The 17437-nt window shown below is 37.6% G+C and overlaps 1 protein-coding gene across 6 annotated transcripts in view; it reads left to right on the top strand.

Annotated features, from left to right (window-relative positions):
• LOC129732349 (sodium/potassium/calcium exchanger Nckx30C) overlaps positions 1 to 17437 on the top strand; it is a 191789-nt gene that overhangs the window by 142512 nt on the left and 31840 nt on the right. For 3 of the 6 annotated variants that reach the window (XM_055693164.1, XM_055693161.1, XM_055693159.1), the window contains one exon: positions 1913 to 2097. In XM_055693164.1, the coding sequence (XP_055549139.1) occupies positions 1913 to 2097 (185 nt within the window). Of the gene's footprint in view, positions 1 to 1900; positions 2098 to 17437 lie in introns of all 6 variants that reach the window. The other 3 variants (XM_055693163.1, XM_055693160.1, XM_055693158.1) reach the window with 1 other exon arrangement.

The raw sequence follows: 17437 nt of genomic DNA, 5'->3' as shown, positions 1-17437 counted from the left end.
AAAATTCTTTCTGGACCGGTAGCCAACCACCGGTGATCCGTTTCTGATGTTCAGCTCATGCTTGTTGAAAACAAGAAAAACTTCATTCCTCTTGTGATATATTCCAAAAGTACCTTGAAGGTGACGGCATAAAAGTAACATTGCAAAAAATTCAACTAATTTGACTTCAAAAGTAATGTTCAATGTATACATAGTGTAAAGTAGTGCTTTCTCATGATACTAAGTTTATTTGAAGCGTCTATTTGCAAGAATATATTGGGAACAATGCATTTAAGCTAAATAAAAAGATTTTAAAAGTGTCGTTTTCTCGAACAACCAACTTTGCAAATGTTACAATTATGCGATTATGGGCAGTTTAGTTTTACGCAGCTTTGCAGAAACCGGAGGTCAAAAATTTTAACTCAAGAAGGTATTGGAAAATGGTGTCAGACATCGACATCTCTAGATCACGTTTGAAAGAAGGGATTATATATTGGGGATATATGGCCGATTTTTGCAGCTTTGAGTTTGAATCGGACATCGACTCCCGGTTTCTAGGCGTCATCCTGGTACCAAAAATATCAATATTATAGGGGTTTTTAAACAGTTTCATCAATTCTACCCAGCTCTCTTAAAACCGAAAGTTCACCTTGGATTTGAATATAGCGTCGAACATCTATTTAGTTCTTGGATGTCATCTAAATTCAGAAAATGCTCTCATTACAGATTATATAATCCATTTTTACCGATTTCCAGAAATCAGAAGTCGCTATCTCTCTAACATGAATTACCACTTCCTTCATAGAAAGAATGCGTATGTCAAGTTTGGTGGAAATCGGTTCCGCCATCGAAGAGTTATGTCGAAACATACCTACATACATACAAATCTTGACTTTTATATAAATAGAAGATAGAAGATAGAGTTGTACGAAATTTGAACTCGTGTACCTCAATAAGTATCGTAATTGTAGTTACTGATAAAGTGGAGAAAAAGTATTAAAATAGCACAATCAAGAGAACTAAACAAATTTGGTATTATTTGTTTCGAAAGTTACCAACATTATAATTTTCATCAACAACTACAGTCACAAATTTTATCAGCTCGTGTAAATTTAAGAATTCCATTTCATTTAGTAGTAATTAGGTTGGTATCATTAAACATACATTTCCATTCTCAGCTGCTTAGTCATAGATTTAATACCCGAACAAACATTGCAGTTTGCTAACAACAAACCCGATGACATAAAGACAACCATACGCTGCTATATATAGAGTCACATTAGTTAATACGCTGCTCCCTTGGTATCGCTTTATGTTCTAGTTAATTGTTTTCAGTTGCGATAAAGCTTTTAGCTGATATTGATGATGATGTTTGCCCTGCCGCATGCCACCCATCTACAACACATAGTAATCTCATCGTTAGCAAAGGTCAAATCGAATGATTTTAACTTGGAGCTCGCTTATACTTATAGATCCCGGATGCCGGAGATAGCTCCACACTTTGGCCACACAAAGTGGATCCTCGTAAAATGTCTATCGAGCGTTCGCAATCTACATTGCTATTCGATGAGCTCATATTCTGTTACGCTGATTATTATGTTCTGTCGTTACTAAATTTATCTGTTTTGGGTGATTCGATACATTCGGCACATTCGATGTCTATACTATACTGTTCAACTTGTATCTGTACATAGAAAGCCGTATACCGTAAATTTGATCGTTTTGATGTGCATCCGTTCTATATTCGTTGTTCTATTTCGAGCAAATTTCCCCAGATAAGTTGTACCCATATAATATTGCAGAACAGACTGTTTCCTAATATCAGCAACGCTATACTTGTTCATATGTCAAAATTTGTTTCCGAAATTTAACACATAATTGGCAAATCTCATACTAACATTACGTAATAACATAATAAAAGATCCCGTTCCAGGTAAAGTCGATGAAAAGGCGACACAGCTGCATGCGATAGCATCGTTAAAAGTGCTACTGGATGCCACCAAGCCGCAACGGGGAGCTGCCACGTCGTCCGCGGCGAATCATGTTAAGATAAATTTAAGAGAAACCACCTTAGCTAGTGATCGTCCAAATGGAAATATAGATACGACAATTGATTCGGTGAGTTCAGTGACATGTATAAATTTTTAACGCTATCCTGGGAGAAGGGGTTTAATATGAGTTTTTTTTGGCAGTATTTCCAGCAATAGTCCTTTGAAGAAGAGCAGCGAGTTGAAATGAACCGCATTTAATGCTTTATTTCTACCTGAAAGAGTTGTTTAAGCACAATCATCCAATTTTAACTTCCCGCATACCTTAACGATGTTTTATCGTAGTGAACAGCATTGACAAAAAATGTTTTTTTTTTATAGAAATCAAGAACGGAACATCGTGTTGATGTGTACTAAAATCATTTAAGGACTGTAAAGTTTAATTAACTACATAGTTGTTTCTTTTAAACTTCATTGTCATTTCAAGTGTTATCTACTTAGGACAATCAAAGCAAGCTTTCCTTTGTACATGCGGATATTTAAACAAACTGGGGGGGTGCATGGAAAAATTCGTAGAACCACAAAACCAATGTTTTTTACGATTATTATTTATAGCACAGTCGGTAAACCGGCACACAACATGTCCGGTTGCTGTACCGAAAAACATTGCCTATTTTCCAACAGAAGCAGAAGCAGACTCGGTGCAAATCGAGGCAATTTCAGTTGATCGACAAGTATTCCAGTTGCCGAGTAAAAAAGGAGAGAAACGTGACATTCCGAAGCAATGCCAACGGTAGCACAGCACAGTTGACACCGGTAGCGATAATAGCAATAATGGAAATTGCCATTGTGGTTTTCATCTGCACATGATATTGACGCACGGTGAACTCGATGCTTCAACCGGGTTCAACATTAGAATGTATTCAGTATGCAGTTGAAAGGCCATTAAAACGATTTGATTCGAATTAGAAATAATCACATTACTATCTGTGTCTCAAGGACTTGTTTCTGTCTTTTAATGCTGATACATTTTCCAACCCAATATTTTTAGTTTATGGAATTGGAAAACATGAGATTCTGCCTCAAAACTTGTCGTTTTCTTGTATGTGTAGGTACAATACTTTAATTCCAGATTGAAACTGTTAACACTGAATATAACTTTTAGCACAAGCAGTTATTGACAGCAAATATTTCGGTTGTATAGTGTTGGTGATATTGTCCAGCATTCAATAAAAACCTTTTTCAATCGATTAATTTGGAACTATAAGCACTTCAAAACATTTAAAAACTCAGAAATTCGGCGGTTGTTGCGAAGTAATTAACAATCGTAGCAATTACCGAAAAATTGGAGCGATATTATATAGGAATGGACACACCGACCTTTTAACTTCGAATCTGTGTTTTTCTCACAAATTTATCTCATTTATTTGTCACGACACAATTAATCTCCTCTTACCAACAATTTCAAAGATTAATTTGTCTTTCAATTAGAGCTAGACGTACTCTGAAATGCTAAACGATATTAGTTAAATCCATTTCCTCTAATCTGTCTATTGTTAGGTACCACTCGTACGACACACCAAGAGTTTCCACAAATGTTTAATGTTTGTGCAGCTCTGTACTCAGGCGAAGAGGATTTCCCGTTTAAAGTAGTTGATGCCTCTTTTCCCTCACTTGAAAATGAATTTGATTCCACGGAATGCGACGATGTTTTCTCCAGCTCAGCGTATTGCTCATCAATATTCATGAGTTTCGAAAGTTTGAAACAGCAGCAGCTGCAGCAACGGTGGCGGCACGGGAGAATACCTTCAGTGTGATGCCACTAGGAATCCTGATCAGCAGCTCACAACCAAACTGTATTAAGGTTATATTTTATTCACTTTTTTATGACATAACAATCTATATAATAACTATCGTGACTAGTTACTTGATGGTCGAGTATCACTCATGTCACACAGATCTACCACGTGCTGATGTTTATCTGTTTTTAGTATGCTCTGCTGATCGGGATACCAATCATCTGCCACTTGGTCTAGAACTAGATACACAGCAAGTCACGCTAGCATATGATTGTCTTTTACCTCTGGTTAGCAAAGACTACCTTTCCGGTTGAGTCACCTAGTGACAAAATTTACCATTTTAATGGGGCTCTGCATACCGAGATGCCATTCTGAATTTTAACATTCTGATAGCTTTCTCGAAAACGTTTTAGGACACGTAAAAATTATACAGTACAATGGTTGACTTCTGCCAGTTGTTGCGATGTAAACCATTTCATAATTTGCCCGAATTCAGTAACGTATGCAAAAAATGTTGCTGTATCATGCTATTTGTATGGAAACAAGGAAAAAATTATCTACTGGAAAAGGTTACTTTTATTTTAATTTGTGATAACAACAGGTAATTTAAAAAATCATTTTTCATCATTGAGCTGCCGCATCGCCCTCATCTAAACGAGTTCTATTCATTACTAGCAATGGTATGGTAACTCATTACTAGCAATGGTATGGTAACAACCGCTGATTTATAGTAACACTCGTAATGAATATCACAGGTTCCAGAATCGTATCTACCGTGCTGGATCGAAATCCGTACACCTAAGCACATGATAATCTTCGACGGTCAATATAAAATCAAGAAATCACATATTGCTTTAAACTGACATGTTTAGTTATAGGTCTACTTATATTTTATCACTATTTACCAGCAAAATGATTAAAATCACTCCGAAACTCGAAAAAATCATGTTTAAATAGAACATGTTTTGAATCGAAATCCGTACACAGTTTTTTGTCTGAATCAAAACCCGTACACTTTTGAATCGAAATCCGCACACACGCGATATAGACTGGATCAAAGTCCATACAACAAAAAATCAAACTCCGTATAGATGAAGAAGTACAAAAATGAACATCTTTTATTTATAATTTATCTTTAAATTACCGAAAAAGTATATTTGAGGATCAACTGGCTCCTAAAGTTTCACACGGTTTTCAAATTTTTGATATCAGCTGAAATAGTGCAATTTTCGTAGCGTTTCGTAGTAACCGGAACGCCGGAACCTCTCGAAGCTTCCCGGTACGACTTTCCCTTGCGCACCTCAGTCAAAGCTCGTTTAAAATTGTTTGCCGTATATTTATACTTGTTTTCTTCCATTATATGCTGAAAACAAGAAGAAAGTTCAACAATATATGCATGATACACACGCTGTACGGATTTCGATTCAAGCAAATAAAAAGAATCAAAATCCGTACGGCACAGTTTTTGTTTAATAAATACAACTTACACTATTTATTAGGCAATATACAGTTCGAAAATGACAAAGACTTACGTTTTCCATCAATTTTAAAAAGATTCATAGAGTGAAACACTTATATCCCACTTGAAAATCGTTTTGATCTGAAGAACGTTTCCTTAGTAAATTCTCTAACGATACAACGAAATGACTACTGAAACCGATACACGATTGATTTTTCAATTTTTAATATTTTTGTTTCATGGCCTACTGGCGCATAGTTTAATTTTACAGAAGGCCAACAACTCAACGGATATGTACATGTAACTATCATATGAATTTTCACTTTTATAATGCCTAAAACTGAAGGAAAACATCAAGGTGTACGGATTTCGATACTGTACGGGTTTCGATCCAGCACGGTGTAGAAGCAATTGTTTTTATATATTCTCGAACAACTCATGTAATACAATAATTTCAATTTTCATTTTGCTATGGTGCTACAGTTATTTTTGGCACAAAAGTGTAACACCCGAAAAAAATAGAATGGGAAAACAAAAACAGTCGAATGCCATAAAAACAATTGACACAAACTAATGCAACAACAATGAAAATGTTCGTGTATCCGGTGCACGAAATAGTAGAGCGCCATCATGAATACGAAAATGACAAGCAAGCGCATAAAAAATGTATGACGATCAATAATAAAAACATAAGAAAAAATACGTTGCCATAATTCACATTCAGATTTCTTACAGTGCCGGTGCGGTGGTAACGTAAGGAATCGAAAGTTTTTTTTAGTTATGTGTTTGAATGTCAACACATCACAAATCTGAAATAAAAATTGGTACTTTTCTTTCTGAACTCGCTGGATCGGGTTTTTTGGAGACCCCCAACAACCTGCAACAGCTCCCCACAAAAACACTTATCCACAGTTCACACCAGCCTCAGCAAACAAAAATCGGTGAGAAAACACTTCTAATATAAACTTTGGTTTAACGAACAATTCGAGAGTAAACCGTGCTGCTAGAATTTGACTGTAAGCTTACCACATTTTGTAGCAAATTGCTTCAGCGTAGCGATAAAGTTTTCTATCGTAATAATACCACACACTTAAATTTTTTTGCCGGATCTCGGTAATTTTTGCCGAGAACGGCACCACTGAGTGCTCGGTTAGAAAAAAAATGACAGCTGTCACATTTTTTCGAAAATCTCGGTTCAACCTAACTGAAGTTTCGGCACAAAATATTAACGAGCCGAAATGTCAGTTAGGTGAACCGAGATTCACGAAAAAATGTGACAGCTGTCATTATTTTTTTAACCGAGCACTCAGTGGTGCCGTTCTCGGCAATAAATTACCGAGACCTGGCAAAAAATTTTAAGTGTGCACTGTTTATGAAAAGTTTCAACCCGGAAACATTCGACTACTGCGTTTATATAGAACGCAAATGTTTTTCTGTGAAGCGGCGGTCCGTTTAATATACTCCACTAATAAACGGACCGCGGTAAATCATTTCAACCATAAAACGGCCGACGCACAGTGGTCTGGAACTGCATAAAGTCGGAAAAAAGTCTATTTTTTAACTTAATGCATCGAGCAAGCCCTATTCGGGAATCATTTCTTCAGAGTTTAAGCTAGTGGAAAATCATCAGAATGTTAGGATTATTAATGTTGTCATACATTTTACTTAGTTGAGAAAGTTGGCTTCTTTTGCACTCACGAATTCTCTATTTTTACGTTGTTTACTCAGGTGATTTATTACAGAATGCAGAAGTAGTAATGAATGTTACAATAGTGTCCAATTGATTCTATGGCCTTACTATAGCATTCTTACAACTTCAGTTATCCTTTTTTAGGGTTGTTTCAAGGGAATAAGCTCTCCACAAAATAAGTATGAAAAAATACTTGGCACTCCAACTTTGTGTAGAGTTTTAAATGGTATCCCCGCCGATACCCGTACTCATTCAAAGACTATAATGTTCCCTCGTGTTCATGGAGACAGAAACAAAAAAGTTTTCTGGGCAATTTTCGCCGAAACGTTCACAATATTAAAAAACAAAAACGAGCGTGCGACACGCAAGCGGACATTTTTTAGCAAGCAAAGTGAGCTTAGAACTCCACTCATAAAATTAAAATTCAAACTACCTAAATGTTGATAGCCGTTACGCATACCTGAACTTTGTTTAATATACCTGGATGATGAAGTTCGAGATTTTCCGGGGTTTTCTTCTTCAACATGCTATAAGTAGCCGTACATCAAGTTTTTTGAGATTATTTGCTGAATTTCTCAAAAAATACATCAGGTACTAACTTCATATCCAAGGAAGCGTTTCTCAAAATACTATTCTCTACAAACTTCCTTTAGACATTATCCTTCTATTTTGCTTCTTTGAGAAGTTAGTGACAGCGCCGCCCTAGCGGTGAAATTTTGAACTACATAGCCGTTACCAAAAGTTGACCAATGGTTTCACGATCAACTTTCGGGAAGATATCGTTCATCTAGGAGGCAACCCTGAGAAGTTATTATTTTCGCCCTGATTTCAGTCCTTTCCGACCACTGTGCGACGCACCATTGGCAAATCTCACATTAGTTGATAGTGAAATCACGGCTGCGCTTAGAAATAAGTCACACATTGGTGGAAAAATCAAATTATTTTCAAACTGTTAGAAAAGAATACAATTTGATTCAAATGTATAAACCTGAGACGATAAATCGTGATTATTTCCAAAATTTATTCTGAATCCTACGAAATGGCAAGGAAAAAGATACAGGAGAAGGAGAAACTATTGATTGCATTTTAAAAGCATTGTGGGTAACACTGATTAACACAGGTTTTACCTTAGGGGCCATCCACATACCACGTGGACAGATTTTTGACGATTTTTAACCCTTTCTTGTTTCTTAGTTCACCATCACCAAATATTGGCTCGTAGTATTGAATTGTGTTTGTTTCATTTTTATTTCTTCTTTTAAAGAATTATTTGTAATCATTGTTGAATGAGATTAAACATTGCATGAGAACGTATCGATATTTTATGAATTGACATTCTCCATAACTCAATGATATCTTCAGTCGTTTTTATTTTCCCAGTCTCACCCTTAGTAGTCGAAAGTAACATACGCTACAAGAGTAATGACTATCACTTCCACTCAGATTGCTTAAGTAACAATGTTTGTGAGTAACATTTAAACCAATCTGAGCTGAAGTAGGCCCGACAGTCATCATTGCTGGACGCGCTTATCCTTACCGCAGCTTGAGGGTATTCGGGAGGATATTTATTGATGATATGGTACTTACCTAATAGAAGACGATTCAATGTCATTTCCGTAAGGACTATTGGAGGATATTAAGGGATTAGAAAAGATTCGCATCAAGTAAGCGGTGAGTCCACTCAGCGGTACCCGGGTTGAACCACGAGGAGGCGTACTTTATTGTAACGCAGTCTCACCATCAAAAGTCGATATTTCTATTTCTCAATATCTGCTTTATTGAATGGTCTCACATGATAATCTCATCATTTGTCAAACCAAAAGTGGGAATACATGGGAGGTATTGTAACTATTCTATTGTTTTTTTTTTGTAAGCTACTAAATATATTTCATTTCATTGATAACATAATAATAATATTGATGAAAAGAATCGTGGCTTACGATCAAAAATTTTGCAATTGGGTACTAAATCTATACCAGTCTTATATACCATTTGAGAAAGATGCATTATCTGAGCGAAACGTGTTTTGGAAAAATTGTTTATCCATGTCCTCCAATTTTCAAATGAAGAATAAAAAACCGCTCGAAATGTAACCAATGACAGTTTGCCCATGTACAAGGCAAAACTGTCATTTAACGCATTTCGAGTAGCTTTTTCATATTCATTTAAAAAACGAAAAACAACGATGAAAATTTTATAAAATCTTGTTTTGCTCAGAAAAATACACTGTTTCAGTCGTAACATAAAAGCAGAAAACCGAGCGAAACTTTAGGACCCAATTCCGATGTTATTTTCGGTTTAAATTTGTTTTTCGGTTTCTTTCTAAAAGAAGTTTATCATTAAGTTTATTCTCTATGGAACCGATAAAGGTCACTTCCGGAAAAACTCCGTGCACATTATAGTCGTTTGTGTTTCTGCTATGGCACAGCTCTCCAAGCATCACAGACGTAAATTGCAGTCTGTAATGCATATTCAATGTAATACATACTTAAATCCATTCCGAAGGAGCATACTGAATTAACATCTACAATTCAACTAAACCCAAGTGAATAAGAGTCTACACCGAAAGCACTGCCAAATGCAGACACAGTTTCAACCTGTGATGCCTCCAGCTCGATCAACAAATCACTGTTACAGTTCGTCTAAATTCTTTGGTTTGGTTTAAAAGAAGCCGTTTGTGCTTTTGTTGTCTGCGACACAAAAAAGAATACCATTACAATCATCGAGTGGCATTTCATTTTGTTCGCTGCTCCACAAAAAGAAAACTATTCCAATCATCGAGCCAATGCCATGTACAGTACTCTTATCAACGCACATCAACGTCAAGACCTTCAGATCACCGGCGTTACCAACAATTCAAGTATTAGATGGGCAACTAAGTTCTCGCTGCTTTTGTTTTAAGAATCAACTTTATTTTGAAGGAATAGTTACCTATAATTCATTCAAAGTATTACTCATCGCGATCTACAACTTTGGCCGATTTTTCTGGCAGGGGTAATTTTTTCGTGCCTCTGTTCGTATTGTGTAATTGCAACAATTTAAGTCGATACCAGGCAGTCTACATGACTTTTTTTTTCTTTGGTGAGAGGTTAAGAATCCATTTTTGATCACCCGCTACGATGCAATAAAGAAAATGCTTCTTTCTATCACTCTCTATCTATCACTGGAGCAGTTGACGCCAGGCGACAAAACAGTCCTTCGCGTTCCTTGGTTTCGAATCATGAGGAACCCACATTCCTTTTTTTAATCATTTCCAATGCTTGTAATCGCTTGGAAATGGCTTGGAGTGTACCTTTTGAATCATCATCGAGTTTCGTCGGGAAACCATGTTCCAGCATTATTTGCCACAGCTCATTTCTTTTCACTGAGTCGTATGCCGCCTTAAAATCTATAAACAGATACTTCCGGAACTTATCGAGGATCTGTCGCAGGGTGAAAATTTGATCCGTCGTGGAACGCTCCTGTCAAAAACCAGCCTTTTATTCGCCAACAAAGGATTCCGTCAACGGTCTCAATCTGAAGAACAGGATGCGGAGATGAGCAACGTAATGCCTCGATAGTTGCAACAATCCAATCGATGAGCCTTCTTATAGAAAGGGCATATGATGCCTTCCAACCAGTCGTTCGGCATTTGTCTATCCGCCCAGATCGTCAGTATTTTCTGGTGGACCACACAGTACAGCCGCTCGCTTCCCGCTTTTAGAAGTTCGGCCGGGATACCGTCCTTCCCAGCGTCAATTCCGTTTCTCAGCTCACTGATCGCCTTTTTCACCTCCTCCTGTGTTGGTGGCTCCACAGTTTGTTCGTCATTCATAATCGTCATCCTGTTCCTGCTCTGTTCATCCGGCTCCTCACCGTTCAATAGCGCCTGAAAATGCTCCTTTCACCTGGCTGCAACCGTTGGTTTATCGATAAGCAGGTTGCCGTCTTGTCATTACACATGACCGACACCTATTTTCTATTTTCGGCAGCTCTTGCCTCCCTGTATCTCTCTCTCTGCTCTGACGCGTAGCCGCAGTGAGCATGAGGCTCCTGGTACGGTTCTTCTCATCTGTCGCTTTTTGGCACTCGGCATCCAACCAGCCGTTACGCTGTCTTCCACGCGTCATACCTACCACCTCAGTCGTTTCGATGGCACCGTGGATACTGCTCCACAGCCCATTTATGTCTTCCACTCGTGCACGAGCACGTCTACCACCACAATTCCATCACTGCTAATCTGAATTCGTGGTGAGAAGTTGATATTGTCTTCTCTGGAATATCTTACTCTCATGTACATACTTAGTCTTCGAAGCGTTTATGGTCAGTCTAATTTGTCCAGCTTTAGCCTTCAGTCTTACGACTCCGATGTCATCGGCGAAGCCAAAGGGCTGAACGGACTCCCTGATATCATGCCACTCGTATCGTTACCCGCACTTCGTATTTCATCTTCCTAAGCGATATTAAATAATAAACACGATAGTCCACCACCTTGCCGTAACTCAAGATTCAAGATTCCGCCTACCTACATCACCCGATCCATCGTCGCCTTGAACAACCGTGTCAGTTTATCCGGGAAACTATAATATTGCATAATCTGCCATAGCTGATCTCGATTGATTGTGTCGTACGCCGATTTATAGTCGATGAACAGAAGGTGCCCATGCACGTTATATTCGCGACAATTTTTAAAAACCTGCCGTACGCGAATATTTAGTCTGTGGTGACGCCAGCACCCATAAATCCCGTCTGGCATTGCCCCACGAACTCCCTCGCAAACGTTGATATTCAGCAGCATAGAAATTGTGAGAGTAGGCGGCGTTCAGCAGCGTAAATGCACGGTAGTTGCAGCAATCCAACTTGTCGACCTTTTCGTAGATAGGGCACGCGGTACTCTCCATCGACTCCTCCGGTACTACCTCCTCCTCCCAAATCTTGGAAATTACCCAGTGCAGTGCCTTAGTCAGTTTTTCGCCACCGTATTTCAACAGCTCGCTGGAGAGTAGATCACTACATCGTTGTCATCTGCTACATCAGCGTTAAGGTGCTCGTCTGTTTTCACCTGTTAATCACATCGCTTTTGGTCGTTAGAAGATTGCTCTGTTGGTTTTTCAGCCAGCAGATCTCCTCTCTATCCTCCTGAAGGTCAGGAGCTGGGATACAGCTGCGCGTACACTGAGATCTACTGCCACTTCGTCGTCGTCATATGCTATATCGGCGTTAAGGTGCTTATCATAGTACTTTTTTTACCTTTCAGTCACTTCGCAGTTGTTCGTGAGAAGGTTGCCGTCCACATGTCGGCTTGTGGCACGTAACTTTTGCTTTCGTAGAACGGACCGGTACCAACGGCTTTACTTCCTCTTGCGATGGAAGGCGTGATCCCAGAGATTTTTCACCTCAGAAAATCTCCCGGTGTCGGCTAGGGTTAAGTTTAGACCAGTTGAGTTGGTTGTGAGTGGATCACGCCACCCCACAACCATCGACACATATGTCGGCGTTGGGATTCGAACCCAGGCCACCAGCGGAGAAGTTACCAACTACGCTAGGACCCCCGCCGCATACACAGAAAATATTTTTTCGTTTTTTTCTGCACGCACGTTTCGTAACCATGGAATTCATAGATTGTACAACACTTTTGTTGATTGTATAGAATATTCGTATTGCAAGTTATTGAATAGAATTGCAACATTACGTATAATTTGTACAATTCACGAATGTACTCTCGTACGAACGTGGATAACATAACAACGAACAAAAAAACGAAAGCATGAGTTTTTACTTGAACGAAATTTTTGTGTTTTGTTACTTTTGATTTCGTATAACGTATATGTAATTGCGTAAGCTTACTAATTTTTCGTACTATTTACATTATGCAACGTTTGTTTGTACGCATGATTGCGTTTATTTTTAAAACCTTTCGTTATGTATACCAATACGTACTTTGACAGTTCTGACGAAAATACCTTCATATTTATTACGCGTTGGTTTCGTTTCAGAAAACAACAGAAGGTTTTGTACATAATACACACGTTTTCGTGGAATAAACTAAAATATATTTTCAGTGTATGGTTTACGCAATTCCCCGCGGGTAAACACTTTGATAACAGTTTAACAACTATACTTGAAATTCCTAACGATGAAAATATTCTAAGGAGTTAGAGAACAGATTGATCTTCAACATGCAATATAGTTATCCCAGAAGTGCCAATTATGCATGTGGTTGCTGAGTTATAAGAGTTTAGATGTAATTTTTCGATGTGAAAACTGATTTCTCTCCGCGGGGATAGGGTTGATGTTAACACATACAGTCGGAACCAGAATGTATAAAGACATGGTGTAACGGTATGTCAAAAGCAGAATCGGCCATATTGGAAAAATAAATTGCCATTGTTTATTGTTTATAAACAACTAGGGCATAAGAATTATCGCATCTCATAATATATCATTTGGATGCATTTAAATTAGAAATATGGCAATGCTACATACCTTGCTACCAATATTCATTAATTTAAGACACAATTTCCAACATAAAATACCTGAACTTGCGTTATTCGATTGCCTAGTTAGTAAGGATATATCAACAAACACGAAAAAGTTATTCGCTGTTGCATAGTGATGCTTCGTCTCCAACCCTCCAAAGTGAAAAAACGCTTCCTCACCCCGCGCCTACTTTTTGGTCAAACCGTTGCATCATGTTCTAATCATCATGGTCGGAACTATACCCCGAATAGGTTGTTAAGCACGTTTAATGGTTATTGATTTTGAGGGTTTTTATAACAGAGGTTTTCATCAAAATCTTTTAATTCACTCAAACGATACCTTTTCATTTTTTCAACCGATCTCCATTCAAATGTTTTTTTCAGTGCTTGCACTGCCTGTAATCGCATGATTGTAACATTCGACATTTTATGGAATTCGCGCTTTTTATTGGGCAATATTTAAAATAGCATGTACTTTTTACATCTGAAAAAATATACTTATGTTTGTTCGAAAAAAGTCGTAAAAAATACCAAATTGTTTTGTCACTTAGCGTAAATAACCGCATAATTGTCACACTACTTAACTTTTTCAACTTTTTTGACAAAAAAACTTCCATTCAAATCCACATCTGCATCCTTTGGAACTCGGAAGTTATTCTGGTCCGGTAACCAGCCACCGGTGATCCGTTTTTGATGTTCAGGTCAGGCTTGTTGAATACAAGAAAAACTTCATTCTCCCTGTGATATATTCCAAAAGCAGCTTGAAAGTGACGGCATAAAAGTATCATTGTAAAAATTTAAACCAATTTGACTTCAAAAGTAATGTTCAATGAATACACAGTGTGAAGAGGTGCTTTCTTTATGATACTAATGTTAGTTAAAATGTTTATTCGCAAGAATATAGGCATTTAAGGTCAAAATAGAAAAGTGTTATTTGCTCAAACAACCAATTTTGCAAATGTTACAATTATGCGATTATGCGCAGTGCAACTATCAACATAAACAGGCATATTTTGCCCCATTGTGGAAATAGATGAGGAAATAGTGTAAGAAGAGTGCGTCAGAAAAATTAACCATGCTTCCCGATCCCTTTTGTTTTTGAGCTTGACATTGCTGAGGATTTGCTGTTTTATGATTACGAACTTTTCCTTCTTCCGTACCTTAATATTTCTCATGGAGTATTGTTGTCATAACTTTGTTCCACTTCCACAGGTAATCCACGGGTGACGTTTCTCGGTTTGTACGTTTGTTAGTGTTTTTAAAGTTTTCAAGAACAAAACAAAACCGAGAACGAAATCTATTAAATTCGGCAAAAAAAATAAAAGCGATGCTGTATAATTTTGTGAAAGGTTTCCGCTCGCGATGCTTGAGTAACCGATCGGACAACGTTTTTTTTTACGCTGTTCTGATCCGGATTGTATCCATGTTGCAACCGTTCGATAATACCAGTGACTGTCAAAACTTGTAAACAAACTGAAATCAGTTAATCGCAGCTGTCGTGGCTTGCTTTATGGATGTCGAAAAAGACAATGTTGCCGAAAATTTTTAGTGAATAATATTTTGCAGGGTTGCCAGAACAAAGAATAAGGTGATAATGCAAAAAATACGATGATATTCTAGAGATCTCTTGACCATAATTTGAGAAATATTCAACTAAGAAAACAGTGTGTAGAAAATTAATTTACATGTAAATAGTTCTGTGACTATGTTTTTTTTTATTCAACAGATTTTATTTGGCATGAAATGATGTGACAACAAAACCGCATTTCAAGTACTAAGAGCTTCGCTGTCCACTAATCACAATCGCTACTTTTGAAACACAATCAATTATACAACACTCGATTGCTGTACCGAGCACTCTAGTGTGTACTATCATCCTATATTGTTATCTAACACTGGCAGAAACAACTTTTTGCAGAAACTGCAAGATAGCTCTCGTGCACGTTCGACATTCAATATTCTGAGAAGGCGAAAAGAAAGAAACACAAATTTACATACCTATCCGAGTTTGGTCAACGCTTTCTGGAATTGAATGTCGAATCATTTCCGCTTGTTGAAGGTTTGCTCTCTTCCGTTTTTCTGTATCATCATGAATACATTAGTAGATTCAGTACAGAAACATAGATAGGAAATGTTTTGCTTCTTAGCAATGACCAAATTGTTCTCCTACTTTACCGATCCTATCTATCGGTGTTTTTTTAACTAGCAAGTATGTCTACTAAGTCCTCGCCACGAAGCATCAACAGATGTCCCTAATGGCAGCCAGGAACGAACTGATAAGGATAGAGTTCATTGAAATGTAATAGGAATCTATACCATACACACAGGCAATTTAAATATTCAATGGTTTTTCAATTTTGTGGAAACAGCTGGAGGCAATGAAAGTTGATTAAAATAAATATAGGTATCACAGCATTTGCCATCATGAAAACGGAAGAAGTGTAATAAAATTCCAGGTTGTTTACTTCAGTTCCAGTCTCTAGTAAACATTCAACATAGTAAACATAAGAATACAAAAATTTTCCGTCTATCATTTTTTACGTAACCTTCACGTCAATTTGAGATAGCTGATACTAATGCATGCTTATTTGCACATTGAAGTACCTATTAATTATACTACATACATTTTGTGGCTTATGAAGTACTTCAGCGCGGACCAGTTTTTGAAGTCTATGCGTGTATAACAACTAATCGTAATGGGATTCGTTTTCAAACTGCAACCATTACCATAACCTTAAGTGGGAGCAGTAAATTGATAATTTTGTGAATCACAGTCCAATGAAAATCTGCAATACCTAACATACCTACATGATGCGATTCATCCAGAGACAGTGCTCATCTTCGATCGATCTGTATAGGTAGTAGGAAAAAGTCGTTTTCTCTCTTGTAAGCAGCTTAACTGTTGTGTTTCAATTAACCTTCAATATACGACAGCTGGAGAATATGGTGAGAAAGAGTTCGGCTGGCTGCAACAAAGGCTGAAAAATGATGGGGCATCTTGATTTTTTTCTTGTATTTTAGAATTTAGAAAAAATTTTAAATTTTAAATTTTAAATTTTCAACGAGAGAATTTCGCTTCACATTTTTGACTAGAACCGAGCCACCCTAATAAGCACCCTCCTCTATCGAGTGCTGTACATAAGGACTAGCTCACCACGAATATGGTCGGGAGAAGCTGTGTACGGAGAAGAAAGGTCACCAACAAAAGAGACATATCCAAGGGCAACCCTCTCGAAACGAAACCTGCTTATAGTAATTCCCTTTGGTTGTCGTTATCGCCGCCGCACTGGATTCCGTGCCCCAGTCAGCTAGAATTTGGATCCGATAGTACCAAAGTAATACGTATGCGGCGAAAGATGTCAATTTTTATAGCAGCTATAAATTTTTACGAATGTTACGACTTTTACGCTTGCAACAAAAATACGATAGCGAAGTGATTGGTGATTATGGTTGTTATGTAAAACGCTTCGAATGATATAGGAGTGTATAAATACACGAGAGGAAATTATGTTTAATTTTAAAAGTTTAGAGCTGCATCACTTTGTGATACACTTTGTGAAAGTATGGATGGTGAAGGGTTTCGCTCGCATATTACATAAACCCACATTAAAAATACCGTAACACTTTGGCTATACATGTTTCTTGATTAAATTTCCCAATTACACTGTACTCTGAAAATCAGAAAAGAAACTTCTATGTTGCTCGTACAACATCGGTAAGACTCTCGAACGTATAAAACGTTCTTCTTCAATCATCAACTTTCTTTGGCTTGCATTTCAATCTTGTTCCTCGAGGCAATGCTTTGTGTTTTTTCTCGTTCCTCAACGAAGCAGCGAGCTGTACTGTTCTGATTAGGTTTTAGCGATTTTCATTCGCACTCTTTATCTAAGTAAGATATTATAACTGAGCAACAACAAAACGGCATCGAAAAAGTTTATTCAAATTATCTACATGACGTTCCCATAGGCGTCGTCTACTTGAATTGGATTCTTGATCAAAAACCAATCGTAAATATTAGGTGCTATACGAAAATGATGCGGGTATATGGATTCCCAACATTGTTC

Source organism: Wyeomyia smithii, chromosome 3 (assembly GCF_029784165.1).
Source record: "Wyeomyia smithii strain HCP4-BCI-WySm-NY-G18 chromosome 3, ASM2978416v1, whole genome shotgun sequence".
Taxonomy (NCBI): Eukaryota; Metazoa; Arthropoda; class Insecta; order Diptera; family Culicidae; genus Wyeomyia; species Wyeomyia smithii.
This window is presented reverse-complemented; position numbering and strand designations above follow the sequence as displayed.